This window comes from Dasypus novemcinctus, chromosome 21, assembly GCF_030445035.2.
Source record: "Dasypus novemcinctus isolate mDasNov1 chromosome 21, mDasNov1.1.hap2, whole genome shotgun sequence".
NCBI lineage: Eukaryota > Metazoa > Chordata > Mammalia > Cingulata > Dasypodidae > Dasypus > Dasypus novemcinctus.
The window spans coordinates 17353275-17365733 of record NC_080693.1 but is presented as its reverse complement, the minus strand read 5'-3'; the positions used below and the strand labels follow the sequence as shown (position 1 = coordinate 17365733).

The 12459-nt window shown below is 37.8% G+C and overlaps 1 protein-coding gene across 8 annotated transcripts in view; it reads left to right on the top strand.

Moving 5' to 3' along the window:
• The window catches only part of LOC101425908 (zinc finger protein 624-like), a 68153-nt gene that overhangs the window by 43907 nt on the left and 11787 nt on the right, over positions 1-12459 (top strand). For 2 of the 8 annotated variants that reach the window (XM_004469006.4, XM_058283443.2), the window contains 2 exons: positions 143-231; positions 3251-3316. The exons of 1 other annotated variant lie outside the window; for it this stretch is intronic. In XM_004469006.4, coding sequence (XP_004469063.1) covers positions 145-231; positions 3251-3316 — 153 coding nt within the window. In that variant the 5' untranslated portion in view covers positions 143-144. Of the gene's footprint in view, positions 1-142; positions 232-3250; positions 3331-12459 lie in introns of those variants that run through there. 5 more of the 8 variants (XM_071210303.1, XM_071210307.1, XM_071210306.1 and 2 more) reach the window with 5 other exon arrangements.

The following is a 12459-nucleotide window of genomic DNA, read 5'->3' as shown; positions in this document are numbered from 1 at the left end:
CTTTGTCTTTCATTGATCTTGGGGGCTATGGTTATGTTCCCTTAAGGGGAATAGGGTTCCCATGAATGTTAGAGTTTCTAACATGGTGAGTTTAAGATTTCCAAGGCAGGATTGGTTTTCATGCCATACTTCTCTTCCTTAGATATGTCTTTGTGGGACTCTACTTTTTCCAGAAAGGGGAGCACAGAGGAAGAGATTATGACTGCTGTGGTTTTTTCAGTTGTCCCTCTGGTAAGTTGAGATTTCTTCCGTTCCTGAATTGCTCTCTTGGGATGAGAGCATTTCTACTTTTCCCTGAAGTCTTGTGACTTTTCCACCTCTCCCACTCCCCATGTGGGAACTGAACCAAATGTCTTGACCCATGAACTTGAGTTCATCATCTTAATAAAGGTTCTGATCTATAGGAGGATTTGCTATACTTACCGAACCAAATATCAGGGCACCTGGTCTTTCAAAGAATATCTGGGCTCTTTTTAGAGATGATAGAGTCAATCACTTTAGAGATGATGGTTCAAAAACAAGGAAATTTATTTTTATGTTAAAATTTTCTTGTTTCCAGGAAATTTCAGTTATTTGGGGGCAGTAGAATGGAATATTTTTTAATTGGGAAGTTTTATTTAGGAAATTTTGGGAAAAGATCTATGTACACATACATATACACACTCCTAATTCATATGGACTGTTCCCTTTGTGCCCACTCTCAGTGATCTCCTCTTTTCTACCCACTAAGAAGTGATCAAGCTTAGTAGATGACATGGAGAGGAAGAAGATGTCTAAGACACAGTGCTTCACTGTGGGGCACTTACAAGGCATACAAAAGAAATAGTTACATAATTTGTTAATAGTTGCTAAACATATGATAAAAGTGATGAATGCTATGTGAGGAAGGAAATGGTAAACTCCTGTGGGCTAAATTAGTCATGGGAAGCTCGTAGAGATAGTTAGATTCAAGTCAGTACTCAATTATGAGTGGGATTTAAATAATAAAGTATCTGTGAGGGTACTACAGGGGAGTAGGGAGTTGAGGGGCAAGGCCCTGAGGTAGACACCAGTGGGTTAGCTGTTGGTTCAGATGAAAAAGCTTTGAAAACTAAGGCTGAAAATTTGGTATTTAGGCTGAATCTTTTAATCTTTCCCTGAGGACATACGAGTATGTGTTGCATGTATGTTTGTGGTGGGTATCAATATGACAAAAGCTGTGTTTTACTAGTAATTTTTCTAAATAGATTCAGAAGAAAGGTAATACCATTAATTGTAATTCATTATAGTAATGATCTGTCATAATCTGTAGTAATGCAGAACATGAAACTAGTCCTTAAAGCCTCTCCTTTAAAAATAAATAATTATTTCATATCAGGGAGATGATACAATATTTTTCCCTTTGTTTGGCTTATTTTACTCAATATGCTGTCTTCAAGTACATTATAAAAATATTCTCCCATGAATTATAACAAATGTACCACACTAATGCAAGGTGCTATTCATAGGGTTATATATGGGAACTCTGTACTTTATGCATAATTTTTCTGTATTCCTACAACTTTTCCAATAAAAAATAAATTTGAAAAGAAATAAAAGCCAGAATGTTGTCTTTGATCAATAGGTCCTTCCATATTTGTTTAGTCATAGGTCATGGCCTATGTTAGTCAGCCGGAAGGGGTGCTGATGCAAAATACCACAAATCTGTTGGTTTTTATAAAGTGTATTTATTTGGGGTAAAAGATTACAATACCAGGTTCATAAAGCGGTCCCTCACCGAAGTCCATTGATCTGTGTTGGAGCAAGATGGCTGCTGACATCTGTAAGAGTTCAGGCTTCCTGAGTTCCTCTTTTACTGGGGCTTATTTCTCTCCAGGTTCAGCTGCATGCTCTTTCCACAAGGCCAGCTGTAAACTCTCAGGTGAATGGCTCATCTCTCTTCCCCAGGCCTCTGCCATGTCTATCAGAGCCTTCTCTCATCCCTCACATATATGCTTCTCTGTGTGTTTACTTCCTGAGGCTCCAATATCAAAATCCCAACCAGCTCCTCTGCCTTGTTGTTTACTTTGTGAGTCCCTGCCCACCAAGGGGGCAGGGACTCAACATCCTACTGAGATGGCCCAATCAAAGCCTTAATCATAATTTAATCCAGTAAAAGTGAAACCTCTGAATCCAATACAATCTAACATGCAAACAGGCCAGTTTACAAACATAATCCAATATCTGTTTTTGGAATCATAAATAATACCACACTGCTACATGGTCTGATCAAACTCATCTCTGATTATTAGAAATTGAGGTTCCCGTTATCTTTAATTTTCTGGAAGATGAATATATGTACTTTTTCAGACAAGAATTTGGGTGGAGGGAACTGGCCACTACACTTGGTCTTGGCCAAAATCAAGACATGATGGAGGGGGGATCTGTGATAACATGTTTTCCAGTTGTATTTGAATAGTCTTATTACCCATAACATACTAGCAGTACTTATCCATTTTAGATTTTATGCTACTTTTAAAAATTACATTTCCTTTATAAAATCAGGCTTTCATGGCAATGTAGTGTACTTTTTATTTGAGAAGTTATAAGGTTACAAAACAAAAAATCCTTAACATACCAAATTCCCATGTATTACCCCACCACCAACACCTGCGCCGTTGTGGAACATTTGTTACAGATGATCAAAGAACATCAAAATATTACTGCTAACTGTAGTCCATAGCTCACATTTGGTGTATTTTTCCCATAAGCAAGATAGTTTTTAAGGTTTATATGAAAAGAATATTATGGGAGGTTCCTGAAATATTTGCTGAATGGCTACTGAGACATACCCCACCTTGACACTAAAATGATTTGTGATTGTATAAGAACAGATGGTGTTAGTAGCTTTTGAATATTATTCTTGAATAAGATAGATACTTTCTGAGAAATAGATTTCATCCCCAAATAAAAAAGGAGGATTATATAGTGTCTAAAGGCCTTTATTATATGTTTCTTGGTTTGGTGATTTATGCTATATCAAAAGTTCTCTGTTAAAAGCTACCCTTAAAATTTTTACAAGTATATCTATCTCAGTGACGTGCATGTTTATTGTCTCAAACAATATGAAAGGTTATGATTGGATGTTATGATGGGACCTTAATTTCAGCCCTAACTCAAACAATAAATGAGGCCCCACATATACACCCCAGTCGACAGTGGTGGTTGTTGAAGCTCCGCTGTAGGTTATAGGCAGCCTGTCACTGAGTGATCGTGTTTTGTATCCCTTCAGAGTCCTGAACTTACCCAGGGAGGTGAAGACCTTCAGTGTCAAGCCGAAGAACCTGAATTGGTAAAGGTAGTACCTAGCATGTATGTAAGGGGAAACAAAGAGATAGAGCCTTTTTTTACTGTCCCTAATTTTTTTATATAATTATTTTTTAAGGAAGCTTTAGATTACATAAAGTTACATAAAATAATATAAGGGGTTCCCATATACTCCACTCCCTCCCTGTGCCACACTTTCACACATTAACAGCATCCTTCATTACTGTGGTACATGTGTTAAAATTGATGAGCCCATATCGAAGCATTGCTACTAACCATGGACTACAGTTTACATTATAGTTTACACTTTGTCTCACACAATTATGTAAGTTATGACAAAATATAAAATGGCCTCATGCAGGACAAATCCAGTGTCCCGAAAATGCCCCCATATCACACCTATTCTTACCTCTCCCATTCCTCAGAATCTCTGGCAGCCATTGCCTTTACATCAATAATAGAGTTCTTCCATTGTCTATAGTAGAATAATAGTAAGTCTACTCTAGTCCATTGTTCATTCTCCAATCTTGAGGATTTGGGGATGGTGATGCCCACTCTGCTTCTATTTGAGAGGGGGCTTAAATCCCGTGAGGCAGATGGATGGAGCTATCTTGCTTGCAGTTAAAATTACTCTCTGTTCCTTGGCATGGATATTGTCCACTGTCATCTCCTGGGTGAGTTCAGTGAACTGGAGAGTAGGTGTTGCAACTCTGCAGAAATTCAGGACTCAACTGTCACATGGATGGACCATAGATTTAAGTCTCTGGGACATAATATTTATCAAGTATAGTGCTAATTATGGGTTAAAATGAAAGGGCCAGAAGAGCCATGTGTAGAGAACCTGTAAATGAGTCTAACTCTGTTCAGCTGGGGAGCATAAATTCCAAAGCAATGCACACTGACAGGGTGCCGACTTCCTGAGCTGTCTGCCCTGCTTATACTTTCTGGATGTCTCTAGAGCCCTCAAAAGCCCAGCTATTTGAGGCACTGTTTTCTGTGGCAGTCAGCGAGATTCTGCTGAGACTTGCAAAAGTGTAACCTCTGAAATGACCTCCAACTCACTTTGAAATCTTTTAGTGATAAAAATTCATTTGTATTGTATTTACCATTTCCCCTTTGGTCAAGGTCTTTTTCCAGATGAATTGCTAGTTGTCTCTTGGTAATAATCCTTTGATGCCAGGGAAACTCATCCCCAGGAGTCATGTCCCATGCCAGCGTGAAAAGTAGTGTATTTATATGCTGAGTTTGGCTTATTAAAGAGAGACCACATTTGAGAAACAAGGAGGCTTTCAGGAGGTAACTCTTAGGCAGTATTTAATACTAGACTAAGTTTCATTTTTGCAAGAAAAGGTTCATAAATACAACCCATCACTGTCAAGGTCCTGGCATAATAATCTGTTTTCCCTAACTAGACATTGCCCTTGCCCTTGGGGGATTCTTGCTGTCCTATTAGAGAATGTAGCAGAATCCCCCAAGATGCGAATTCAGTATTCTTTCAGTGATTCTCCGTTGCCATTTCTGTGACCCTTCTGTGATCCAAAACCTCTCCAAAAATGAAGCCAACAAAATATCCAAATAAAGTTAACAAGAAAATTAAATAATAACTTTAAAAATAACCAATAAAATACAAAAAAAAGTAAAATAATTTTTTAAATTTTAAAAATCATTAGACATTTGTGTCTTTTGGATCTGTTGTCTTGTATGTACAGTGATATTTTCTTCCATATATACCCCTAGTATCTTTTTTTTTTCCATTTAATCTTCAAAGGAAGGCCTTTAGGATACAGAAAAGTCACATAGAGAATACAGGTGATGCCCGTGTATATCCAGTGCCCTCCCCCTTTTCCCCTCTCCTTTGTTAATAACATTTTACTTGCAGATGGTACATTTTTTATAATTAATGTACAAATATTAAAGCATTGCTACTAACCATAGTCTGAGTTTTTCATTATGGTTTACATTTTGGATTGTACACTTTATAGGTTTTGACAAAATTTGAAGTGGCCTCAATCCGTTATTGCAAGATCATGCTGAACAATTCTAATGCCCTATATTCCGTCTATTCTATTCTATTCTATTCTATTCTATTCTATTCTATTCTATTCTTCCCTCCCCTCCCTTCGGAACCTATGGTAATCACTAAGTTTCAATTTTTGAAGAATAATATTCATAGTTACTTGCAGTAATATTGAGGGCTTGACATATTGGTCAGTTTTCTTTTATTAGGCACTGCCTATGTTCTTGAGAGATTCTTGTTCCTCTAATTGAGAACATAACAGGACTCCCTAGTGTGGGAGTTTAATATTTTCTTGTTTATTGTGTGGTCTTCACCCACTGATATAACATTCTGTGACAAGATGAACACTTAGGTGCACCCTTTCCTGTATACCCCCCCACACCCAAAACCCTACACCAGTAACCCTCTCCTGCCATATTTGCCAAAAGAACATTTCCAACATTATAGGGTTAACCACAGACCTGCAAATCTCCAGAGTTCTTTTGCTTTTTCCCTTGACCCCTCCCCCCAGTCCCGTGGATAGTCCAACCCAACCCCCCTACTGTAATCCTCCTCAGAGATGAGTACAACTGAACCCAGTCATATCCCTGCACCATTGTCATGCCCATCCACTGCCCAACCACACCCTTGGCCACCTTATCTTAGATTTTCCCCTTATAGGCATCAGCTCATCACCCTCTACTCCCTTTCTGTCTCCTCTAAACCTATTTTCCAGACTCTAGCTCTGTGTCTGCTGAATTTTCTCAATTCATGTCAGTGAGGTCATATAATATTTGTCCTTCAGTGCCTGGTTTACTTTACTCAACATAAGGTCTTTAAGACTCATCCATGTTATCCTGTGTGTTTATACTGCATTCCTTCTTACAGCAGAGTAATATTCCTTGTATATATATATATACCACAGTTTGCTTATCCATTCATCTGTTGATGGACATTTGGGTTGTTTCCAGCATTTGACAATAATGAATAATGCTGATTTGAACTTTGGTGTGCAGATATCTGTTTGTGTCCCTGCTGGATCATATGGCAGTTCTATAGTTAGCTTCCTGAGGAACTACCAACCTGTCTTCCACAATGGCTGCACCATTCTACATTCCCACCAGCAGTGGATAAGTGTTCCTTTTCCTCCACATCCTCTGCAACAATTGTAGTCCTTTTTTTTTTAATAGCCACCAGTCTAATGGGTATAAGATTGTATCTCATGGTAGTTTTGATTTGCATTTCCCTAATATCTGGTGACGCTGAATATCTTTTCATGTGCTCTTTAGCCATTTATATTTCTTCTTTGGAGAAGTGTCTGTTCAGATATTGCCTATTTTTTAAATGAGTTGTCTTTTTATTTTTGAGATGTAGGATTTCTGTATATATGCTGGATATTAGTCCCCTATCAGATAGTTGTTTTAGCGGATATATTCTCCATTGAGTAGGCTGCCTTTTAACTCTCTCGATGACTCCTTTGAAGCGCAAAAGATTTTAATTTTTAGGAGGTCCCATTTATCTATTGCTCATGCTTTGGATGTAAAGTTTATGAAACCATATCCTACTATAAGATCTCATAGATGCTTCTAGGAGCTTTATGTACTTGTCTCTTATATTTAGATCTTTGATCCATTTTGAGTTAATTTTTATATAGGGTGTGAGATAGTGGTCCTCTCTCACTTTTTTGGGTATGGATATCCAGTTCTCTAAGCACCGTCTGTTGAAGAGGCCATTCTCTCCCAGTTGAGTGGGCTTGGTGGCCTTGTCAAATATCAGTTGACTGTATATGTAAGGATATATATCAGAACTCTCAACTCAGTTCCACTGGTCAGTATGTTTGTCCTTGTGCCAGTACCATGCAGTTTTGACCACTGTAGCTTTGTAGTATATTTTAAAGTCAAGTAGTGTGATTCCTCCAATATCGTTTTGCATTTTCAATGTGTCTTTGACTATTCAGGGCCTTTCGCTCTTCCAAATAAATTTCTTAGTTAGCTTTTCCAATTCAGTAAAATTGCTGTTGTAGTTTTTATTGGGATTGTGTTAAGTCTGTAAATCAATTTGGGTAGGACAGACATCTTAATGATGTTTAGTCTTCCAATCCATTAACAGGGAATATTCTTCCATTTATTTAGGTCTCCTTTGATTTCCTTTAATAATGTATAGTTTTATACATAAAAAGCCTTTACATCTTTAGTTAAGTTTATTCCTACGTATTTGATTCTTTTGATTGCTGTTGTAAAGGGAACTTTTTTAAAATTTCCTCCTCAGATTCCATATTATTGGCATACGGAAATGCTCCTGATTTTGTGGGCAGGATCTTGTATCCTGCCACTTTACTGAATTCATTTATTGGCTCTAGAAGCTTTGTTGTATATATTTCTCAGGTCTGTCTATGTATAGGATCATGTCATCTGAATAGTGAAATTTTTACTTCCTCCTTTCCAATTTGGATGCCTTTTATATCTTTTTCTTGCCTAAGTGCTCATGCAAGTACTTCTGACACAGTGTTAAACAGTGATGGTGACAGTGGGCATACTTGTCTTGTTCCAGATCTTAGAGGGAAAACTTTTAGGATTTAACCATTGAATATGATGTTAGCTGTGAGTTTTTCATATATACCATTGATCACATTGAGAACATTTCCTCTTATTCCTATTTTTGAAGTGTTTTTATCAGAAAAGTGTGCCGTATTTTATCTAATGCTTTTTCTGCATCAGTGGAGATGATCATATGATTTTTTTCTTTTGATCTATTAATGTGATGTATTACATTGATTTGTTTTCTTATGTTGAACCATCCTTGCATGCCAGTGATGAAACCCACTTAGTCATGGTGTATAATTGATTTGATGTGTTGTTGCATACAATTAGCAAATATTTTGTTGAGGATTTTAGCATCTATTGTTTCCTTTCTTGTGGTGTCTTCTTGCGGCTTTGGTATTAGGGTGATATTGGCATCATAAGAATGAGTTAGGCAATGTTCCCCTTCACGTTTATTTTTTGGAAGAGTTTAAGCAGGATTGGTGTTAGTTCTTTCTGGAATGTTTGGTAGAATTCACCTGTGAAGTCATCTGTTCCTGTGCTTTTCTTAGATCAAAGGTTTTTTCTGACTTGTGATTGGTCTGTTGAGTTCATCAATTTCTTCTTTCGTCAATATAGGCTGCTTATGTGTTTCTAGAAATTTGTCCATTTCATCTAAGTTATACATCTTGTTGGCATAAAATTTTTCAAAGAATCTTCTTATGATACACTTTATTTCTGTGGCATCAGTGGTGCTATCCCCTTCCTTGTTTCTTATTTTATGTATTTGCATCTTCTGTCTTTATTCTTTATTAGTCTAGCTAAGGGTTTGTCAATTTTATTAATCTTCTCAAAGAACCAACTTTTGATTTTGCTAATTTTTTCTGGTGCATTATTTTCAATTTCATTTAGCTCTGCTCTAATCTTTGTTATTTTCTTCTTTCTAATTGCTTTGGGATTAATTTGTTCTTTTTTTTTTTAAAGATTTCTTTCTTTCTTTCTCTCTCCTTCCCCCTCACCCAGATTGTCTGTTCTCTGTGTCTATTTTGCTGCGTCTTCTTTGTCCACTTCTGTTGTTGTCAGCGGATTTGGAATCTGTGTTTCTTTTTGTTGCGTCATCTTGCTGTGTCAGCTCTCTGTGTGTGCAGCGCCATTCATGGGCAAGCTGCACTTTCTTTCGCACTGGGCGGCTCTCCTTACGGGGCGCACTCCTTGCGCATGGGGCTCCCCTACGCAGGGGATACCCCTGCGTGGCAGGGCACTCCTTGCGTGCATCAGCTCTGCGCATGGGCCAGCTCCACATGGGTCAAGGAGGCCCGGGGTTTGAACCGCAGACTCCCATGTGGTAGACAGATGCCCTAACCACCAGGCCAAGTCCGCCACCCATTCTAATTCTTCCAGGTGTGCAATTAGGTCTCTGATTTTAACTCTTTCTTCTTTTTTTAATATAGGCATTTATGGCTATAAATTTCTCTCTCAGCTCTGCTTTTGCTACATCCCATGTCCCTAATTCTTAATGTTCCCAGTCCATTGTAGATTTACAGTGCATACTATCTTGCTGGTTAGGTGTGGTATCCCCAGGGCTGGCAGCACCAATTTGACAGATTTCATTTCTTTCAGAACTGACAGCCCTAATTTGACATCCACATCATAATTGCTGATGATAAGTATTGAATCTGTCAGCAAATAGTCTGATCTTGCTTTTTATTATAACATCCAATGCTATTAAAAATACCAAGAATACATCAACACCAGGGGAAATATTTTAATGGCAAGTTTAAAATGGTTTACATTTTTTATTATATTGGCTAAATTTACTTTCTTATTGTGAGTTCAGAATCCACCTGAAAAATAACAAGAAAAAGGAAAAGAATAAAAAATAAATTAAAAAAAAAAACAAAAAGAATCCATCTGATCTTTCCAGAGAATTTATCTAAAATTTAGAAATAAGGCAAAAGATAAATATATGGCCTTTCAGTCTCATATTCAACTATTGTCTCACCATCCTGTCTAAGGGTCATCTGACCTAGGAGGAAGTGGTTACATTGTTTGACTTACTATACCTATTGATTAATACCCAGGCCCTCAAGGTGGTCCCTTTTTTTTTTTTTTAAAGATTATTTATTTCTCTCCCCTCCCCCCACCCTAGTTGTCTCTTCTCTGTGTCTATTTGCTGCGTGTTCTCTTTGTCCTCTTCTGTTGTTGTCAGCGACATGGGAATCTGTGTTTCTTTTTGTTGCGTCATCTTGTTGTGTCAGCTTTCCATGTGTGCAGTGCATTCTTGGGCAGGCTGAACTTTATTTCGCCCTGGGCGGCTCTACTTACAGGGCGCACTCCCTGCGTGTGGGGCTCCCCTACACGCGGGACACCCCTGCATGGCGCGACACTCTTTGTGCGCATCAGCCCTGCGCATGGGCCAGCTCCACACAGGTCAAGGAGGCCCAGGGTTTGACCCGCGGACCTCCCATGTGGTAGATGGACGCCCTAACCACTGGGCCAAGTCCGCTTCCCAAGATGTTACCTTGTAGAACATTGATAAATTACAAAGTTATGGCTAACCTGGAGACTCTGTGTAAGCAAGAAGTGAAGACTAAGGCAGAATTACAAATGGCCTGCCTAAAAATAGGAGGTGTGCTCCAGCATGAACACACAGAGCCCTACAGAAAATACTGAGAGACTTATAAGTCCAAAACATTTAAAGAAATATTTGTTATCAGTAGCTAACCTCCAAGTTGACCAAGGAGTGATTTCAGTGGCCACATACAACAAAAAATACAGACTTTATAGACTTAGTCCAGGAAAAATCACTGAGAAAAACAGCAACAACAACAAACGCCAACAAACAACAAACCCTGGAGAAGGGGAAAATCTAATTTTCAGAGTTGCCACTTCATATTACTTAAAACATCCAACTTTCAACAAAATTATAAAATGCACACACACAAACAGGAAAGTATAGCAACTCTCCCTGAGGAAGTAAAGGCCTTGTACTTACCAGACAACTGGTAAGCTATTACTTACATGTTTTTAAAAATAAAAGGAAATATGTCACCTAGAGATGAGAGCTGAGGGGCTTATCAGATCTTTCCTGGGACTTAGCTTTTTCTGATGGGAAAAAAAAAAAATCCCAATAAATTTGTTATAATTTGTGTTACATCTGAAGTGACTGACACTAAAAGTTTTGAACTGTCATCATATCCCACACTAGCCATGATTATTAGCAGAATTATATAAATATTTCACAAACTTTGCTGTCCAAATAAATAGATATTTCAACAATTTGACAAGCATAAATGTCTAAATGGCAGAAAATTAACCCAGAGGAAATCTGTTTCTTTTGATATAGACTATACCATAGCCAGATTTGATCTAGCTTGAGACCTTTGCCTGATTAATCAGGACTCTTTAGTTAGCTCACTAGTTTACTCAGTTCACTAGCTCATATCTTACAGTTGAAGCAGAGACAGGAGTCTGATGAATCCCCATTTATGTATTGTCCATCTTCAAAAATTGTAAACTGAGGGACAATCATATTTCCTTTCTAGTCCCAACCTCCCTCACTAATTATTTTGAAGAAAGGCAAGCCATAATAGCTCATCTTTCAATATTTCATTACATATTTATAACATCATTTTTTAAAATAGTTTACAGTTTAAAAATTAACAGTAAACCTTCATGTCATTCAAATATCTAGTTATTGTTTTATTTGTTTTCCAAGTTTTAATTAGTTAATAATCTCTTCTCAAGAGGTTTTTCCTCTAGCTCATTCTTTTCCCTGTAATCATTTATTCAAGAAACTATGTCAATTATACTTTAGAACTACATTATCCCATACAGTAGTCACCAGCCACATGTAGCTATTGAGCATCTGAAATGAGAATAGCCAAATTAAGATGTGCTGTAAATTTTTTAAAACCTTAGAATTTTTTTAAGATTTATTTTTTATTTATTTCTTTCCCCTTCCCACCCACCCCCAGTTGTCTGCTCTCTGTGTCCATTCGCTGCATGTTCTTCTGTATCTGTGTTCTTGTCAGCAGCACCCAGAATCCGTGTCTCTTTTTGTTGCATCATCTTGCTGCGTCAGCTCTCCATGTGTGCGGCACCACTCCTGGGCAGGCTGCACTTTTTTTGTGCTGGGCGTCTCTCCTTAACGGGGCAAAGTCCTTGTGTGTGGGACTCCCCTGCGCAGGGGACACCCCTGTGTGGCATGGCACTCCTTGCATGTATCAGCACTGCATGTGGGACAGGTCATCCCACCGGTCAGGAGGCCCTGGGTTTGAACCTTGGACCTTCCATGTGGTAGGGGACGACCTATCCTTTGGGCCAAATCTGCTTTCCAAAACCTTAGATTTTGAAGACTTAATACAATAAAGAATAATATACCTCACTAATAATTTTATATTGAATACTTGTTAAAACTATAATATTTTGAATATGTTGAATTAAAATACACTTAAAATTAATTTCCCTGTTTCTTTTTGTTGTTGTTTTTTTTTGATATGGGCAAGAGAAAATTTTAAATTACATATGTAGCTTGCATTATATTTCTTTTGTACAGTATGGCTTCAGAATTTCCCACATCCCAGATTTTACTAATTACATTCCCATGTGTTTATTTAATATGCCTCTCTGTTCCCTATATTCTCTTTATATTGTTAG